General features: G+C 39.8%; 1 protein-coding gene across 1 annotated transcript in view; it reads left to right on the plus strand.

Annotated features, from left to right (window-relative positions):
• Window positions 1-19,985, plus strand: part of LOC134871768 (ryanodine receptor 1-like) — a 53,681-nt gene that overhangs the window by 27,765 nt on the left and 5,931 nt on the right. Inside the window, 26 exon segments of the mRNA XM_063894648.1 lie at window positions 1,089-1,259; window positions 1,880-1,939; window positions 2,029-2,163; window positions 2,389-2,501; window positions 2,599-2,695; window positions 2,780-2,889; window positions 3,000-3,051; window positions 3,379-3,471; window positions 6,805-6,904; window positions 6,991-7,070; window positions 7,581-7,657; window positions 7,764-7,837; window positions 8,890-8,907; window positions 10,412-10,492; window positions 10,607-10,695; window positions 10,931-11,059; window positions 11,137-11,241; window positions 15,288-15,369; window positions 15,465-16,786; window positions 16,992-17,074; window positions 17,322-17,481; window positions 17,586-17,672; window positions 17,739-18,008; window positions 19,040-19,170; window positions 19,259-19,301; window positions 19,386-19,519. Coding sequence (XP_063750718.1) covers window positions 1,089-1,259; window positions 1,880-1,939; window positions 2,029-2,163; window positions 2,389-2,501; window positions 2,599-2,695; window positions 2,780-2,889; window positions 3,000-3,051; window positions 3,379-3,471; window positions 6,805-6,904; window positions 6,991-7,070; window positions 7,581-7,657; window positions 7,764-7,837; window positions 8,890-8,907; window positions 10,412-10,492; window positions 10,607-10,695; window positions 10,931-11,059; window positions 11,137-11,241; window positions 15,288-15,369; window positions 15,465-16,786; window positions 16,992-17,074; window positions 17,322-17,481; window positions 17,586-17,672; window positions 17,739-18,008; window positions 19,040-19,170; window positions 19,259-19,301; window positions 19,386-19,519 — 3,896 coding nt within the window.

Here is a 19,985-nt window from a genome sequence, read left to right on the forward strand (position 1 = left end):
TAAACACCTATAGCCTTTATAACATATTGCCCTTTTGTTAGAGATATTTTGAATTGGGGGAAAGTAAGTAGTTGACCTTACTTTTTGACCCTACAATTCTATGGCTCAAATAGAAACACCATGTGACTTATTCACGGAGCATGCATTTAACAGATGAAACATTCATATTAGGAAATGCATTTATACACTGTATGGTCTCACATACATTTGCACACTTTGGAGGACTCCAGAAAGAGCAGATAACAGAAGGACTGAACTGTCACAGAAACAGAGTAGGAGCTCAGGATGCGAGCACAAAGGTGTGTGGTATTAACAGCCTGACCTCTAACAGGTCTAACTCTAATTTCAAGATTTGTGTACCGTAACTTCATCTAATATTTTAATCCTTCAACACGGGCTGCTGTTGTTACGACATTTCATTTCACAATTAAAGAAAAACCTTTTGTGTTAGTGATCATCATGTTCATGGCATGCTGAATGGGTTGTCACTGTTTTCTGTTGCATGTCGTTTCAATGTAATTTCACTGATTTTGTTTCTTATAAGACCCATTCCCTTTCCCCAAGCCAGCTATTTTTTTCCCACTTTGCCCACACATTTTCACAAAACCCTCTACTTACCAGTCTGAGCTCAGAGAAACAACGACTTTAATATTTGAGGAATTAAAAATACAACTCTTTCCGTTGACAAGTGAATTTAGCCGGGTGTTTCTACGCGGGGAGATCTACTGCTTGCATACTTTCCTTTTGAACAGCTTGCTGAACTGTAAATATTTACTAAAAGGTAGGAGGATGTTAGTATTAAAACAATCACCTAGCTTGGTTATAGATTTAAAATATAGTCATACATCCTACTTTATGTGACGTACAGTAGTATACACTGTATGTGGATCAGCTGCATATTTTCTGTTGTGGTGTTGCAGTCGTTTCTAGGTTAAACTGGTGGGGGCTCATATCCATTAGATGACTGCCGGGCATTGAATCAACGCTGTAATGTCTTGGATTCAAAGCAGTGGTTACTGTCGTGTCATACCTTTTGCATTTTTATGAGATGCTGTGAATGCTTTCTGGTTATCGTCCCTTTTTCTCAGGGTGGGGGCTCAGACACGGAGCGTACCAAGAAGAAGAGACGTGGAGACCGCTACTCTGTGCAGACTTCACTTATTGTGGCTGCCTTGAAAAAGATGCTCCCCATAGGCCTCAACATGTGCTCTCCCGCCGATCAGGAGCTTATCAACCTGGCCAAGATCCGATACTCCTTGGTAGTGTTTTATTACTCTAAATCAGGGGTGTCCAAACTACCGCCCGGGATCCAACTGCGACCCGTTGTCCATTTTGAAATGGCCCTGAGCTAATTCTAACAGTATAATGGAATACAGCCCACACATGAAACTTGTACTTGTCTTGTGTTGTAGTTCTTAAATATAAATGTTAAAACACATTACACAGTATTCATGTGTGAATAAGCTTCGTTTTTCAAATAAATTCAGTCAGTCTTAGTTGATAATAAAAGCCCAATAACTTCAAACACAAGAAAAAGAAAAATAACCCAATAGAGAGCTGGGCTTTTTCTTCATAAAGCATATTTAATTATTTAGCATAATTTACCTACAACTGATTGATTTTGCTAACTTATAACTTAACTTATGAGTCAATATACGTCACCTCTAGTGAGAGGCCCAGCCCTTCGTATGTTTTTCTGTATGTGGCCCTCAGTGAAAAAAGCTTGGACACCCCTGCTCTAAATAAACTTGATGAGTGTATGCTTCTGTTGTCTGACTTTTAACCCTGTTGTAGCAAAGTAACCTTTCCACCAGTAACAGTTTTACCTCCCAAACCATTTTCTAGGAGGACAATGGTTGATTAACGTTTTACTTTTCAGAGAGACACTGATGAAGAAGTTAGAGAGTTCCTGCAGAACAACCTTCATCTTCAGGGCAAGGTATAACTCCTCTCTTTAGTGTTGGAATCTCATCTGTGATACCATCAGAATACATATCAGGAAGCTCTGTATCCCTTTGTTTGGGAAAGGTGGACAACCCATCGATGCGCTGGCAGATGGCTCTGTACAAGGAGATGGCAGGGAAGGCCGAAGACGCTGACGCTCCGATGAAAGTTGTCAAAAGAGTGCAGGAGGTCTCTGCTGTCCTCTACCACCTTGAAGTGGTGAGTTATTCTCAACCACACCTTTAGATGCAAACAGTCCCTCAATCATCTGGAGTAGAGAGGAACATTCCCCATTCTTGTTTTTTTTCCCTCCATGAGTGTCAGGCATGGCAAAGGGATGTGGTCAATATGATGGCACTTGACTTATTGACTTGTGCAGTACATTAAAAGTTACCATAGGAATGGTTTTGGCCACTCTGCCAATGACTCCCTCACCTGTGACAGACGGAGCACCCGTTTAAATCCAAGAAGATGGTGTGGCACAAACTGTTGTCCAAGCAGAGGCGCCGGGCTGTGGTCGCTTGCTTCAGGATGACACCTCTATACAACATTCCCAGGTAAGCATATCAAGCTCACAACTGAACAAAAATACCTATGGAAGTTGGTAAGAAGTGCAAATACAAGTTGTTTATGGTTTTGTTTTTTGCATTGCAGGCACAGAGCTTCAAACATGTTCCTCGAGGGATACAAACGCAACTGGCTTCACTCGGAGGGTTACTCGTTTGAAGACAGGATGATCGATGACTTATCTGTGAGTGTCGTCTCACATCTGTTTGATCTTGATCAGTAGTTTTTTTTCCCCTCTGCCATTACTTCCTCTCCTTGTGCATCCCAGAAAGCGATGGAGCAAGAGGAAGGAGATGAAGAGGAGGAAAGAGAAACGAAGCCAGATCCTCTCCACCAACTTATTCTGCATTTCAGTCGTACTGCTCTTACAGAGAAGAGGTTGGATAGATCATTCACTTTTACTAAACTGAAATGCAGGAATGTGGTATGAACACAGGGTGGTAGGTTGTTCCTCGGTGACCAATCCTCTTCTCTTGTCTGTGTTTCAGTAAACTTGATACAGATCATCTGTATATGGCATATGCAGATATTATGGCAAAGGTGAGTAACAAAGGGTTTTGACTATAGAACTTAAACGATTAGTCAGACTATTTGATAATCAATTAACCCTAAGAGTAAGACTCTAAAGATGCTGTTTTCAGAGTCACTGATTCTGTCTTCTCTAACAAAACAAGACATTAACTTCCTTTAAAAATACTTCCATTGATCTTTGAGAAACTAGGATGAACATTTGTTTCTACTTCTGACATTTTATGGACCAAATTCGAACTAATCATTGACAGATTAATCAATAATGAAAGTAATTACTGGTTGCAGCTCTGTTTGACTATTCTCTAAGATCTTTCCCCCTCCTCTCCTTTTGTGTAGAGTTGCCATATTGGTGAGGAAGAAGAAGGAGGAGAGGAAATGGTGGAAAATGCTGAGGATGAGCTGCCCTTTGAGGTGCGACAGTCAGAACTGGTAATGGGCGGCGAGGGGGGCTGGGCACCAGGAACACAGAGGAGCGGTAGCTCTCAACGCATTGAGTGACCTCATCATCAGAACATTACTCCACGAGCACATCTCTCTCTCTCTCTCTCTCTCTCTCTCTGTCTGTCTCTCTTTTATTCATGTTGTCTCTTCTGTCTGCACGCTGTCTCTTCTGTTAGTATGTTCTGCTTCATTGTGATTTCATTCCAATCCAGATTTTTGATTACTGCATCAAAAACCATTAGTACCCCAATCTCTTTCAATCACATTTTCTTTTGGGACAAAATTGTGCAAGTTTAACACTCAAATATTTACATCTATCATTCAAAGTTTCAGAAGGTCCTGTTTACACTTTTGTGTGCCTCAAATCTGGATTGGTTCTAATTAGATTCAATTCAATTAATGTTTTAACATCAACAACAATAATGATAATCACCCTAATAATCATCACACTCATAATAATTCACTTCGAAATCAGTTATCAACTTGATGGAACATGTAAACCACTTGGGAAAACGTTATGAACATCAAGCAATGTGTAAGAAAGCAGTTACACCATGGCCTTCCTCTGTCCCGTCCTCTAGTTTAAGACTTTACAGCTCATAGAATTACAGTGGACTGGCAGGGCTTTTTTACTTTGAAGGAAATGCCAGCTGCTACATTCCTTGTGACAAGTTTAGGAGCTCAGACACCTTCTGACACACCCAGTGCTGACTTCACTGTCTACTGCAGCGGAAATATTAGAAAGGATTTCTGTTTGTTTGACCATAAGCTATTTTTGTGCTTTGTCAACGCTTATTGTTTCTTTAAAAACACTAAAAAGTTATTTGTATATTTAAAAACCCCTTCAAAAAAAGGGCTGATATCAAACTGGGGAGTTAGACATGCTAAAATGAGATTATATAAGATGTTATTAGAGGCCTTTCAGTGCAAATCTTTACTGAGAGTGATTTTGAATGTGATCTAACGCAAACTCACTGACTAGTGATGTCATTCCTCCCAGTTTATATAGCTGTCTTGTTTTTATCTTTCTCTCTGTCTCTTTCCCCATTTCTCCATGTAATCCCTCTCACCTTCATAACACGTCTTCACTAACTGAATGCTACTGATCAATGTTCCCCTCCCCCCACTCACATAGCTTACTGACAGACTACAGTGAAAGCCAGTGTAGAACACGCAACGTCCAAAGGTAAATATTCATTCTCATAGTCCCTAAAGGCCGCATACATCATACAGTGCATAGTTTATGAGCAGATGTAAGCAGATAGTCCATAGGTTTTATATTTCGAGGTCCAACTGCACTACACATAGTGGGTAGAACACGGACAGGCATACCGGGGTTGGTTGGGAGGGGGGTTGGACTTGGGAGGGGGGTGGTTTAGCTTTATAATGTGGGATGTGACAAGTTGATTTGTGATGTTGCTGAAAGAGGAATATTTATTTGTCCTCTGAACTCAAGAGATATTTGTTTGATTGCCATTCTCTTTCTAAAATGGCCTTTCATACACAGTTGGCTCCACCCAATAAATAAAGAGCCATGCATCAGCAGATGTAAAGGCCATTCAGAGCCAGGGCTGCCAGGCTCTAGGGGTTTGTAGTTTGTCCCCTGATTTATTTTAAAAGTAATTCTCCTCACGTGTCATTTCTTGTTTTAGTTCCTGCCTTTTTCTTTTCCTCATCTGTGTGATAATGTCACATGTTTCTTCTCTGCCCTGCTGTCATCTGGTATCTCTCGTTATCACCCTTATTCCTTCATTCATGCTGTGTCTCAATTATGCGTTCCTCTGTACCTACACTTGCTGTTTTAAATGTACTAGTATGTCAAAATACAGGAATCTACTGTATGTGTATCCAGATCGTCTAGCCTCGTTTCAGTTGGTCCGATGAACACAGCACTTTTTAATAAACTTTAATAGTGGTGTTGAAAATAAGCCACCATTATTTGTTGGGGTACATTAAGCAGTCTGTAATGATTTGACACTAAGAACAATAACATTGCTAGCTAGCTACAATCGTGACTCACTCGCCATGGCATGGTACTAAGAGAAAAATCCAAATTGAGACACAGCATTCATTTCTGTGCTCCTGTTGTCTTTTGTCAGGTGAAAAGACAGACAAACCAGTATAACAGGTAGCAGAGATGGGGCAGAGAAATGCATGACTGATGGGAAAAGATAAATGCACTGCAGTTAAACAAGAACAACAAAAGCAAGGTCAAGAAAATACCAGCATACCAAGCAAGAAATAAAAAAGCAGAGCAACAAGACACAGAAAACGTGGTTGACGTGAATATTTTTAAGCATTTCCTAAAGAAAGACCCACTGCTATGAAATGCCAAAGAAATATCTCTGAGTGAGGGATTACAGCTCTTGCTCAAGGTGTCTTTTTTGCAGAGCTTCTGCAGTTAATACACTTTGGTAAACTATACGGCTGAAATGCTAAGCCAATCAGGTTGTTTCATGTAGTCTAACGCTTGCTCTAGCTAGCAAACGTGAAAAAGTAGAGTAACAACTCCATGACTAATAAAGTGAGGTGATAGAATGTGTGCAAGAGACAGATAGGTTCTTCAGATAAAAAGACGATGGTGTTGCACTATTGTAGAAAAGAAACTGCAAAAAGTGTCCAAATATTCTTGATCAACCAAAGATAAAAGCATGAGATGTACATTTTATTTATTAACAATGAATCGACAGAACTTAGGAATTATTAGATGCCTTTTTAAAATCACCTTACGTATAGCTGGTGTCTGAAGTGGAAAGACGGTAAGTGGATTAGACGATGATAAGATGGACAGTTAGGGACTTGAAAGTGAGGAGAGTGAATGTGAATTGAAATCGGGAATATGAATTGATAGAACGGACACACTTTTGATAAATATTTAAACACTTTGAGCCTCTCGCACCAGCTCTTAGTATGTTCAGACTCAGGCTAGTTCTTATAAGTGTGTATTAAGTGGAGCAAAACCAAATGGTAGCCTGATGCTGCAGTGATTTCCTGTTTACATACTTTATTGCTCCTCATTGTACAGCACTTTAAATGTTTTCTAGCAACAATACATGCGTTTTTACGTTTTAGTCAAGACGTTTCTTAAGTGGTAGGAGTGCAACCTGATTTAGTTTTATTCCAGTACTTGGAATTTTGGACGTCATCTTGCAAACTTAGACAAGGGTTAAAGAAGAGCTGGTGCAACCCAGACCTAGTGTAGTTTAGCGACTATTAAACCTTGAATTAAAATCTGACCTAGAAGAGTCTATTCTATCTATTCAAATTCTCTGTGTGAAGTAAAGCCGTACCAAATGCTCATAGTGTCTGCATCTACCACAGGAAAAAGAAATGGAGAAACAGCGGCTTCTGTACCAGCAGTCACGACTTCACAATCGTGGTGCTGCAGAAATGGTGCTGCAAATGATCAGTGCTTGCAAAGGTAGGCTTGCACCCCAGCTCGGGTTTACACGGTTTGTCTGGAGATTTCCTACGCTGTGAATCTGTTTATGTTTTTATTTGATGTAGGTGAAACCGGCCCTATGGTGACTACCACCCTTAAGTTAGGTATCTCCATCCTCAATGGCGGAAACAGTGAGGTTCAACGGGTATGTGTTCTGAAAACATTTATCTATTTAATTTGATTTGAATTTCTCTTTAACCCTTGTGATGTCTTCCTATCAACTTTTCCACTACCGGTTTGATTATTTATATAGCACACAGTATATATAATCACCTCAATCTATGTTACACCTTTTTAAAGCAACTTTCGTCTTAATTACTACCACAAGTTGTACTCTTATTTTTTAAATGTATTGTCGATAGACCTCATTTACGCAAAGTTAAAACTTAATGTTTGAATTAAAAAAGAAAGAAATGTTGACTGATTCAACAAAATTGACCCCAGAAGACTAAAGATGCTATCATTTTGGATAAAACCCAAAACCTAATGAAAGAATTCATAATTATTTTTTATTATGTAGTATACAAGCAAACAAGTTATTTTCTGGCATTTACTTAAAATAAAATGTGACACCAATATAAATACATTTGGAAACGAGTCAAATCTGACCCAAGGACAACAGGGAGGTTATTAAGGTTTTGCCTTTGTTTTTCAGAAAATGCTGGAGTATTTGAGGGACAAGAAGGATGTCGGCTTCTTTTTGAGTGTCCAGGCATTGATGCAGACATGCTGGTCAGTTTTCAACAAATGAACACCATGCATTTTCAACTTGGAATGGAGTGTGTTAATTTGAAGAGTTGGGAGTGCAAATCTTAATGTATGTTTGTGAATTTTGCAGTGTCCTGGATCTCAACGCCTTTGAGAGGCAGAACAAAGCAGAGGGGCTGGGCATGGTCTCTGAGGAGGGCACTAGTAAGTTTATGAAACTCTTTCCATCACTTAGACCCAGCAGACATCACACCACAGATACTGTTCAAATCTAAAGTGGGTAACAAGGTAGCCAAAAGTACTCTCATCTAAATGTACTTAAAGCAGCGACAGTAAAAGCAGTCATTGTTTGATTGGTCCATTTCAGAATAATATCTCTGATATGTTTTATAATTATTGATCATTAAAGTGTTCTCAGAGCTGGTAAAGGTGCAGCTAGTTTGAATGGCTTTGTATACTGCAGGGTAGCTGCTGGATTTACTCCAGGTGAACTAAAGTCTGATTTAAGGGTTGATACATGTAGTGGAGTAGAAGTACAAAGTAGCATAAGATTGAAATACTCAAGTAAAGTACAATTATCTCAAAATTCTACTTAAGTACAGTATTTGAGTAAATGTACACACTGTATACCAACTCAACTGGGTGAAGACTATCAAAGTAAATCTGAAAAGTCTATAGAAACAATTTAGCAACCTAAAAATACACAAGTACTAAATGATACCGTTATTATATTTGATCACAACTTTCAAATACGGAAGGCCAACCCTGTATCATATACGCAGAATGTACTTATTATTGTATTTAATACATATACTGTGCATCATACGGTAACTTGCAAAGACTTTGCTGCACAACTTCTGTTTAGTGCTGTTTATGTCAACAAGAACCAAAAGCAAGTGATGTTATCGTTAGTTTCTGCTCATTAACAAAGGAAATAATTAATCAACATTCTGAGAATCCCTTAATTCATCTTCTTCTAACATGAAACATTAACACTTAAATAACTGTTAGCGGGATTAGATTCAGGGTTGAACTTGTTCTATGTCTACTTGTGTAAATTGTTGATTGTTTTTCCGACCTTTTGTCATCTAATTCTGGAGGTGTTGAAATTCTACCTGAATGACCTTGCCATGGAACCCTGTTAATCTCCCCCTCCTCATCTCGTAGTCCTCTACTGTTGTCAACACACTGATCCTCTCTCCCTTCCCTCTCGATCACTGCCACCTCTCCCTTGTCCCTCCTTTCATGGCCCTCAGACTTGAACCTAAATCGGGGTAAATCCTCATTTCTGTCCATCTCTTATTCCGCTTTCTCTCCCTCCTGTGTCCCTCCTGCTCTGTCACTTCTTTCCCTAACGCTGAGATTCCAACAAGAGAGGATTGGATGCGTCCGTCCATCTTTCCTTTTCAAAGCTCATGCCCCTACCCACATTCCTTGTTCATTTTGAAAGGCAAAGGGAATCTGGGGTTATCAGCCGATAGAAAAAGACTAATAGTCATCACCTGAACTCTCAGAGTCTCACTGAATAAAATGACTGAGGTTGTGCAGTCCCACTCTTAGATTCCCTTCAACATCTTGATGGACAATGCCCTAACCTCTGTGACAACTAACTCTGCTGTGTCCGAGTTGGTGTGTGTTGCGTGTGTCTATGTGTGTATTCATTAATGTCAGCGGTGGACAACAGGCCAATCGGGGTTGGGCGTTATGCCACGACTTCTCGGTTGGATATTTGTGAGCTTCACAGACTGTTGGAACTTATTGGCAGTCATAAAATCCCATTAAATTCAATATTTTGGATTAAAATGCTTCTTTTTTTTTCAATAAAAATGAATGTTAACTCAAATGTGGACTAAATACAAAAAAATTGGAGCCATGGAAGCGATTGACAAGAGATGAGACTTATCAACTCCGATAAAAAGAGCTGTGTCCTACTTGGTCATATCGCTCACCCTTAAGGCCATTACATATTTAGTATGCAGCCCTGAACATTTCTAAATGGTACAGTGATTTTATATACAAGATGATACTGATTTCTGATTTAGATTGTTCATTGTCAACCCAATTTCATAAAGATTTACATGAAATATAGCAGCAATTTCTATAAATGCACAGGTTGATTTTGCGCCTGCACCAGTTTACCCCTGACCACTGCAACGTTTGATGAAAGAATGAACTGTCTGTCTGTACAGCAACACATACTACTGTCAGTTTGTTTATACATGTTGTTAAAGGGATAGACTAGAGGTTTTGACGTGAGGTTGTAGGACCTACTATAAACAAATATCAATAAACTGTAGGTGTACGCTATATTTAGACATGTTTTACCATCTTCCCTTATCATGAGACAATCCTACTGACAGATAAACACCTTCAAATAAACATTCATTAAACTCGAAGCACTTAATACACCACATACAAACATCCGATCTCTACTATCCCTTTAAATGTATCGCGTCCTACGTTTTTGTGTTCATTATTTTTACTGCACCTTGTTTATAGACATCAACTGTATGCATGTGATGCCTCCTGCATGTTATTATGTAGAAAATGTAATGTGACTCATTCTTTAATTGATTGGGGGTGGGGGTCATTGCGGTGTCCTATGCTAAACTCCATGGAGAGTTGGTGGTAAGTGAGTGTTACTTCTGTTGACTAACTCTGCTTTTACTCAGCCACACTGTCCTACGTAACCAACAGTAAGACCTTTGTGTGTTGTCTTATCTCCATGTGATTTTAGGATGTCATTTTAACACGTTTATTCTTTTCATTTTCTATTAGATGAGAAAGTGATGTCAGACGATGAGTTCACCTGTGACCTCTTCCGTTTCCTGCAGCTGCTTTGTGAGGGCCACAACAACGGTGAGTCATGTTTCAGATGAGAGTAACATGAAACTCAAACCAAGTGGGACCTTTCATTACACCCAACAGTGTCAAGCCTTACTGCCTTTCAAAATGATGTGTGCTTTGCTGCAGATTTCCAGAATTACCTGCGGACACAGACAGGAAGCACGACCACCATCAACATCATCATCTGTACCGTAGATTACCTCCTCCGACTCCAGGTGATACTTTTCATTTAGCCTCAAGTTGGAGCAATTAGTGAAGAGTAAAATCTGAAGTTTTAAAGGTTGTCACTAAAACTAGGATGTGTTGATGTATGTGTAGCTGATCTAGACACTGTAAGTACTTAGATAGATAAACTAAGGTACAGACCTTTGTCCCTATAAGAAAATATTGTTTCAAAGTATTTTCCTAATATGCTAAAAAACAATTTACCTCTCATGTCTTATAATCCAGGAGTCAATCAGCGATTTCTACTGGTATTACTCTGGCAAGGACATCATTGATGAACCCGGAAAAAAGAATTTCTCCAAAGCTATGACAGTGGCGAAACAGATTTTCAACAGCCTTACTGAATATATTCAGGTACAATGTGAGAAATATCTGACATTTCCGCTCGCTGTTTTTTCTTTATGCGTGTAACACCTGGTTTCTCTCTTCAGGGCCCGTGCACCGGCAACCAGCAGTCGCTGGCCCACAGCAGGCTGTGGGACGCTATTGTCGGGTTCCTTCATGTCTTTGCCCACATGATGATGAAGCTGGCACAGGTACACATATATTCAAATTATTGTACTTTCCAAGTGAGAAATAGTTGCTCAACTTCCTTCCAATTTCACATGGATTTGATCAAAATGAACAGAATACAACTTTGATCTCATGACAAATAGTTTTCTGCAGAAATGACAGAAATCACTGAAAAGAATAATGCTCCTTCCTTAGGACTAGCTCCAAGTGTTGCAGAGATGCCCATTTGTATTCTGGCTCTGTGTTATGATGAATCTTAAAAGACAGGGTAAACTAATTGTGCAATATGCTAGTGAAGTTCACTAAAATACCCCGTTATTGCCAAGCCTTCAGCAATGTCTCTCTGGAGACAAATATAACATTTCAAACCATATGACTCGTTATGCATGAACAACACTAAGCTGTTACTGGCCTTATAGTAAAGTGTTTGTAAACCTTTGTGCCATAGGTTGCCTGTATACACTGCATACAATATTACAATGAGAAAGCAAAGCCACTTCAGATTTCTTGAAGTATTTCAACCATTTTTTTTGTTTACCTTTGTATGCTGGTTCCAAAGTATTTTGTATCCCTCTAGATATTGACATTCATTTTAATGGATGCCTTTTTTTTTACAAAAGACATTTTGATCCGTCACAGCAGGAAAGTCACAGGTGTAAATAATAAAATGACTGATGGCTGCTTTGGTTTTCGGGGTCCTGGTGTTGTCCATGCTGGCTCTCTGTCACACTGTCATGGCTTAACTGGGACACTTGTATCGTCCATAGTCATTGTTCATGTGCTTTTCCGTCCATGACGAGTCAAAATGTCTGCAGTAAAAGAAATATATATATATGCATTGAATGCAATAGACGTGATATATTTTTCCCAGACCAATTTAACTTTATACAATGCACTTATACAAACCAACGCGACCAAAAGTGTGGAATCAAACTGAGTTCATATTGTCTAATGCAACTTCATTTCTACAAATAAAAGGTCAAAATACTTTAAGGGAAATCACGTGGCTTTTCCACTTTATACAGTCATCGTCTGTGGATGACTGAGGCTAAGGCCTTTAATATTAGCTCAATATCCTGCATGCATAACCCTTTAATCAGACATTCAAGCCATTGTTCATCAGTCTTCCAGATCAGCATTCTCCTAACACACGACTCACACAGAATTACTTTCCCATGCGCTGTCCTCCTCGACTTGATAGTATCAGCTGTTCTATCCTGCAGTCATCATATTTAAAATACTGTGGTAAACAAGTGACTGTGCAACATTTTAAATATGTAAAAGAAGTACAAAAATAGTACACAGTACAGGTTGTAAAAGATAAATGTGTATTATGATAGAAATGCAGTTTTTAGTGTGTAGCTCTATACTTGCCCAGCTGTTGTTTTATTGTCACACAACAGAAAATGTGTGCCGTACACAACAGCCTTTGAAATGTTTTTAATTGTGTAACAACTGAATATTTATCTATTATTTAAACTGTCTTCCACATGGTCAATGCAGGGTAAAGTATGTATCTATTTTATTTATCTATTGATGTGATATTGTGTTTACTAGTTTATAATCTTTTCAATGTTGGTTTCCCTTATCAGGTTGTTTTATACCCACCTGCTTTTAAATATAGAATACAAACATGTTTAACCGCTTTAACTTGTGCGTTTTATTATGACTTTAATCCATGTCATCAATGCAACAAGGTTTTTGTATTCAACTGAAAATATATTTTCGTTGATTTTGTTTTGATTTATTTTGTTTTGTAGATGCACCCTTTTTTTTCAACTGCTTTGTTTTAACGTTATTAGCATTTTATCGCACGGCTTAGTTGAATACACAATTCTGATGGGTCAATTTGGACATTTCAGTTTGCTTTGTAAGGGATAATGTTCAGCGAGGTGTTCATGGAGCCTTGTGGGTACTTGTTGTTGGTACTTAAGTAAAATAATGAACACCTACTCATCCATACTGTACCACGATAGACAGCAGGGAGAGCATGCTAATTGTTCATTATCCGGCCAGTAATTGTTTCGTGGTTAGGCAATCGTTATATGAACAACAGACAATTTTAAAACCATCATTATTTTAAGTAACAGCAAACATAAGTTTTGCTGGATGAAATATTTTTGGGAAAAAGCAGGTGATTACAAAACTTCCTGTGAGAGGGACTGACTTTTAACCTCCACTGTTGGAGTATACACTTTAATATGGGATTATTTGGTGTTGAAATATACATTTTGATGTGACCTCCACTTTGCATGTTCACACATTTAACCCGGTTTACTGTACTTCTGCCACGTACTAATTATTAACCTGAAGCGATATGCTTTTTATTTGGCTTGTGTTGATTTGTGGCTTCTTGTGGCTTTGGTTTGAGACTATTTTAACCATAACATAACATCAGTATACAGTATAGTATACATATATAGTAAACTGTATATACATATTTATTAATTTATATATATATATATATATATATATATATGAACATGGATGTCATGGATTTAAACTGAAATTGTTTTGGTTCATAGCAATCCATGGTATATTTAGGCTGAGTCTAAGAATGTCCAAACACAAACTTTATAAGGAGAACTAGAAAACTTAGAATAATGAGAAAATAGTGGGACATTTTTAAAAGTCGATGTTGTGGAAATTCCAAAAGAACAAATCTACAAGCTTCAAATCAAAGTTGTGTTTTTGAATAAAGAGCAGAGCATTTAACAGAATCAATTCCAGCTGGAGGCCGGATAACCTGCACAACCTATGTCGCACAAGGATCTGACCCCGATGAAACATTAGACCAGATTCTTAAAGGGAAGGAAGAAGGGGAACAGCCAATCAAATTCTACATTACAGGATACTAAAACAAAGGGAGATGGGAAAGGGGATGCTACATCAAAGGACAGTCAGACAGACTGTATTCAACAGTGTAATTTACATTACAGGATGCTAAAACAACGGGAAAGAGGGAAAAGGGGGGCTAAATCAAGGGACACAGGCAGACTGCATACAGTAAAGAGCTGATTAATTCAAAACTGTGAGTAAGTCTTACATGGTCATTTACAAGACTAAAACAAAGGGAACAAATGATCACAGAGAGACAGCCAGTCGTCTCCGTCTCAGCTGATGCTAATTCAAAACTGTGAGTAAGTCTTACGCTAATTTAAACTTACAGTGACATATATATAATTAAATGGGACTATTATGAATTTCTACGATAGTCGACATTTAGAAAGAAACCCAGAAATTTGAAAGAAAGTCCGATCTTTTAGGAAAGTGATGATTTGGAAGGAATAGTCGGAAATATGTTTTATGTTTGCTACATATGTAAGTCCGTTTGATTAAAGGAGCATATCGGTGCGACCTTGATTAAGATCACCAAATGATGTATGAGGAGTGAAAATTGTGGCCAGCCGAGCAATAGTTGGAGAAAAAACTCAGAAGATTTTACAGCTCCTCTCCCCTCTAGCCGTGATGTCACCCACTCTAAGTCTTAACGAGCTCACCCATACACACCATGTGTTGTGAAGTTGCTGAAGGTGTTTCCTCATTAGCATGTGTTTTGGCACATTTGAGTTCTTATATTTGCATCGCTCCTTAAGCTGCAGCGCGTTTCTCCTATAATGGAATTGCTGTGGGCCATTGTAGCGCGTTTGCACCTGATGGCCACCGTACTTTCCTGAAGGGTTCTTACATGCCATGATGTTCAGCCTGTGTCCCAAAAGCTTCAGCTAATGAATCTAACATCATGAATAGTTCCTTCTGACATTAAAGTTTTCCTAAACCACATTGACAAATGATCTCCCAGCGTGAGGGTTTGGTGGATGAACTACTTTTTACAGCACCTGATTTACTGTGAATGTGACTTTATGCAAAACTCAGTCTCATGAATCTCACATCATAACACACATTTTGAGTCACTACACTATATGATAAAAACATTTTGTGTGACTGCTGCTGAACATTTTGAATGTTTTCCCCTTCACCAATGACTATTGCAAGTCCATATATGTTGAAGTGGTATAATGTTTGCTGTCATTACTGTAAGATCTTGTGCATCTCTTTATGGTCACAGGACTCAAGCCAGATTGGTCTGCTGAAGGAGCTCCTTGACCTCCAGAAAGACATGGTGGTTATGTTGCTCTCACTGTTGGAGGGTAAAATAGTTTTTATCTAATGTTTAGCAGTTTTTATCTCTCCTTGTCTTTTCCTTTGCAAATCAATATTTGAACTATCACTCTGTGTTATTCAGGGAACGTGGTGAATGGTACAATTGCCCGCCAGATGGTAGACATGTTGGTAGAGTCCTCAAGCAATGTGGAGATGATCCTGAAGTTCTTTGACATGTTCCTCAAACTGAAAGACATTGTGGCTTCGGATGCTTTTCGGGATTACGTCACAGACCCCCGAGGGCTGATTTCTAAGAAGGACTTCCAGAAGGCCATGGACAGTCAGAAACAGTACTCCCCTTCTGAGATCCAGTTTCTTCTGTCCTGCTCAGAAGCAGATGAAAACGACATGATCCACTATGAAGAGTTTGCCAATCGCTTTCAGGAGCCTGCCAAGGACATCGGATTCAACATCGCAGTGCTCCTCACTAACCTGTCCGAGCACGTGCCGCATGACATCCGGCTGCAGAACTTCCTAGAACAAGCGGAAAGTGTGCTGAACTACTTCCGCCCCTTCTTGGGCCGCATTGAAATAATGGGCGCCAGCAGAAAGATTGAGCGCATCTACTTTGAAATCAGTGAGGTTAACCGCAAGCAGTGGGAGATGCCCCAGGTCCGAGAGTCCAAGCGACAGTTCATCTTTGATGTGGTCAACGAGGGCGGGGAATCAGAGAAGATGGAAATGTTTGTCAACTTCTGCGAGGACACCATCTTTGAGATGAATATAGCTTCACAGATTTCAGAGCAGGAGGAGGAAGGAAAGGGGGAAGAAGATGACGATTTGGATGAAGTTGCAGTTGAGGGGGGACCGGGAGGGGGAGAAAATGGAGGAGGGGATGAGGAGAGTAACGGCGATGAAGGGCAGCCGGAGTCGAGCTCTGCCTTTGCAGATTTTATAAACAGCGTGATAGGTTTCTTCAGCATCTTCACCTTCCGTAACCTTCGCAGACAATACCGCAGAGTGAGAAAGATGTCCTTAAAGGAGATTGTGGTGGCGCTGTCCACCTTTTTCTGGACCATCCTCATGAGTATTCTACTCTTCATCTACAGCGTGTGCAAAGGCTTCTTTATGATCATCTGGCAAACACTGTTCGGAGGTGGCTTAGTCGAAGGAGCAAAAAATATCACCGTGACGGAGATTTTAGCGAGCATGCCGGATCCCACGCAGGACGATGTGCATGGAGACGGACCAGGCGAGCAGAGGACAGGGGAGGAACAAGACACTGGGGGGTTGACGGACACTGGGGAGACGGGTAGTGGAGAGGAGGAAGAGGAAGATACGCAGGACAAAGAGGGAGGGAGGACACAAGGTATTGATGCTCCAGGAGGACTTGGAGACATGGGGGTAGAATCACCTGTTGAACCTCCAACACCTGAAGGAACCCCCATCACGAAGAGAAAAGTGGTAAGATTTAGAAAATAAAAATATGTAAATATGAACTAATTCACTGGGTAATCATCAACCCAGCTTCAACTGTGTTCTACTCTTTTTATTGACACACATCTCCCTAAGATAAAAGGATCAAGTCAAGTTTAAAACATGACTCTATTTGTTTAAGGAGAAAGGCTAAATTGTTGGTGGCGTTTGTGTAATGTTTTATTTGTTACAGGCACCAGCAGAGACTGAAGCCAGCCAGAAACCCCCCGAACCCGTTCCTGTAGAAGAAGCGGCTCCAGAACCCGAAAAGGCTGAGTAAGAGTTTTGAGTTGTTTCCTCGCTAGTTTTGCTCTGAAGATATATTCTCACTTTCATGGTTCGAGGTTACAGGCTAGACTTTTTTCGTTACACTTGTTAAATTACAGAATACTGGGGCTTCTTTGTGGGGGTTGTTGAGAGCAGAGACAAAAGCAGACTTCAAAGTCGCACGTCTGAAACAGCCTTGATTCCTATGTGGTTGAAACCCAACAAAACAATAACTCCACTTTGTTTTGGTCGTCAGTGCTGAAGCGGGAGAGAAAGCGGAGAGAGAATCCCAGAGCAAGGAGGAAGCAAAGCCAGAAGCACCAAAGAAATCTGCCAAGAAAAAAGAAAAGAAGCCAAAGAGGGAAGGAGGCTTTCAAATCTGGACTGAGCTGGAAAACCAAAGAAATAAATTCATGGTGCCACATTTGTTAATATTTTTCTAGCGTAATTTCAAAGTCTCTCTTCAATTACCAGCTCACTAATCAGCTGAAAAATATGACCCTCTCTCTCTCTTTTGTAGAACTACCTCTCCAGAAACTTCTACAACCTGCGCTTCTTGGCTCTGTTCCTCGCCTTTGCCCTGAACTTCATTCTGCTGTTCTACAAGGTAAAAAGATAATACTGTCTTTAAATTTTGATGTTGGACTTGATTACTAAATTAGACTCTCTTTAGGTGTCTGACACCCCGCCTGACGGTGAGGAGATGGAGGGATCTGGAGCGATGGAGGGAAGCGGGTTCTTCGAGGGCTCTGGGTTCTTTGAAGGTTCGGGGGAAGAGGCTGAGGGATCGGGAATGAACGAGGGAGAAGAGGACGAGGAAGATGTACCAGTGTATTTCTATTTAGAGGAGAGTACTGGCTATATGCAGCCTACTTTGTCTTTTATCGCCGCCCTGCACACAGTCATCTCATTCATCTGTATCATCGGCTACAACTGCCTCAAGGTATGATTGACGCACAGTCAAAAAGAAACTGTTCATTTAGTGTAACCTGTCTTCTTCACACAGCAGGGTAAGGACCAAAAGTTACTCAGAAAGTAAAAGGCTACAGGGAAAGCTAACGACTAGGCCTGAAACTCTGATTGTGGGTGACTTTGCTGTAAGAGATTTAAAAAGTCTACACAACACCAAAGTACTCTTGGGGCTGAACACCCGACTGTGAAAAATGTGGTACTGCACATTGGAACAAATGATATCGTGAAACTACAGTCAGAAGTGCTGAAAGAAGACTTTAAGTGTCAGTTGAAAACGGTCAGCTCTTTAAATGCTGATGTAGCCGGTCTGGCCTGACCCTGCTACCGAACCCGTGTTTGAATGGTTGAAGGAGACGTGGACAACTGCTCACTTTGCCAGCCGGGGGTATTTATTCTCTGTGTGAAACATCAAATATCAGTACAGCAAGCAACTTCACAAGCCAGGTTGATCTCCTGCACATCTCTCCTCTGGGAGCGCAACGCTGACTGAGAGGAATGCCGCGAACTCACTAGGAAGTGAGGTCACGTAATTTCAAAATAAAAGCTCCTCCAAGAGAAATGAATACAAAAACAGGTGAAAACAACAAAACATGAACAGAAAAGGATTATTGGTGAAATATATACCTGATACATTAGTACACCAGTTACACTGAGGTGTACTTTTAAATCCAGGCTGAAAACATTTCTTTTTGCCGCTGCTTTTAATCGAACTGTCCTGATCTAACATTACACTGTGACTTGTATTGATGTATTTTATACCTGTTGTGTTTATTTCATTATCTTTGCTTTAAATGACTGTTTTTAAATGCCTTTTTATAACGTGTTTCTGCTGCACTATTTTTTAACGCTCTTAATGTCTTTCATTTTGTAAAACACTTTGAATTGCCTTGTGTTGAAAGGTGCTATATAAATAAACGTGCCTTGCCTTGCCTAGTGTGTAAAATGTGACTTTTGACCATATCATTGACTCCAAAAACTTGCATTCTTTGATTGTTTTCCCAGATTCCACTGGTGATCTTTAAAAGGGAGAAAGAACTTGCCAGAAAACTGGAGTTTGACGGCCTCTTCATCACCGAGCAGCCTGAGGACGATGACATCAAGGGCCAATGGGACAGACTGGTCTTGAACACACCGTATGTGGATAAATATAAATCATTTATCTGTAAAAACTGTCAAGATTTAGTAGATTAAAATGACAACCTGTTTTCTGTCTTTTCACAGCTCTTTCCCAAACAACTACTGGGATAAATTTGTCAAACGAAAGGTGAGTTGTGTTTGTTTTCCGTGGTTTGTGATCAGCGGTGTGGACCAACTGTTACATAATGTGTAATCTGATGTCTGTGTCCAGGTTCTGGATAAGTACGGAGACATTTATGGCAGAGAAAGAATAGCTGAGCTCTTGGGTGTCGATTTAGCCTCCCTGGATGTGAGTCAACAACATGAGAAGAAACAGGAGGAACCAGACAACTCCGTGTTTGCTTGGTAAATACTTTCAATAATTCAGGACCTCTTTTAATAACACTCCGTCTGCCATGTTCATCACATGACTTGCATATCATTCTCTGTATGCTGTACAAAAGGAACCTGTTGTATGAAACCATCTTCAACTGGACTAGATGTCTTTCATTATACTGTCCAAACATTCAACAGGTTAACGTAAAACAACTTCTAGATTAGGTTTACTGAGTACAATACACCGAGGTGCAGAGCAACTGACTTGATTTGTTCACCATCCTGTTTACTTCCCCAAGAGTCATAGGTCAATACGTACTGCTGTCTCTCACAACACTCCTGCTTTTTCTCAAACCATAAACTGCATATTTATCTGCTTTACTCTAAACATATTCTTTCTCCTTTTTCTAGTCCAGAAAAAATATTTGACTGATTTATTTTTTATACAAAAAAATGCAATACAAGGTTGTCAGTAATTAAGTTAATCATCCACATG

The sequence above is a fragment of the Eleginops maclovinus genome, chromosome 11 (genome assembly GCF_036324505.1).
Source record: "Eleginops maclovinus isolate JMC-PN-2008 ecotype Puerto Natales chromosome 11, JC_Emac_rtc_rv5, whole genome shotgun sequence".
NCBI classification, from domain to species: Eukaryota; Metazoa; Chordata; class Actinopteri; order Perciformes; family Eleginopidae; genus Eleginops; species Eleginops maclovinus.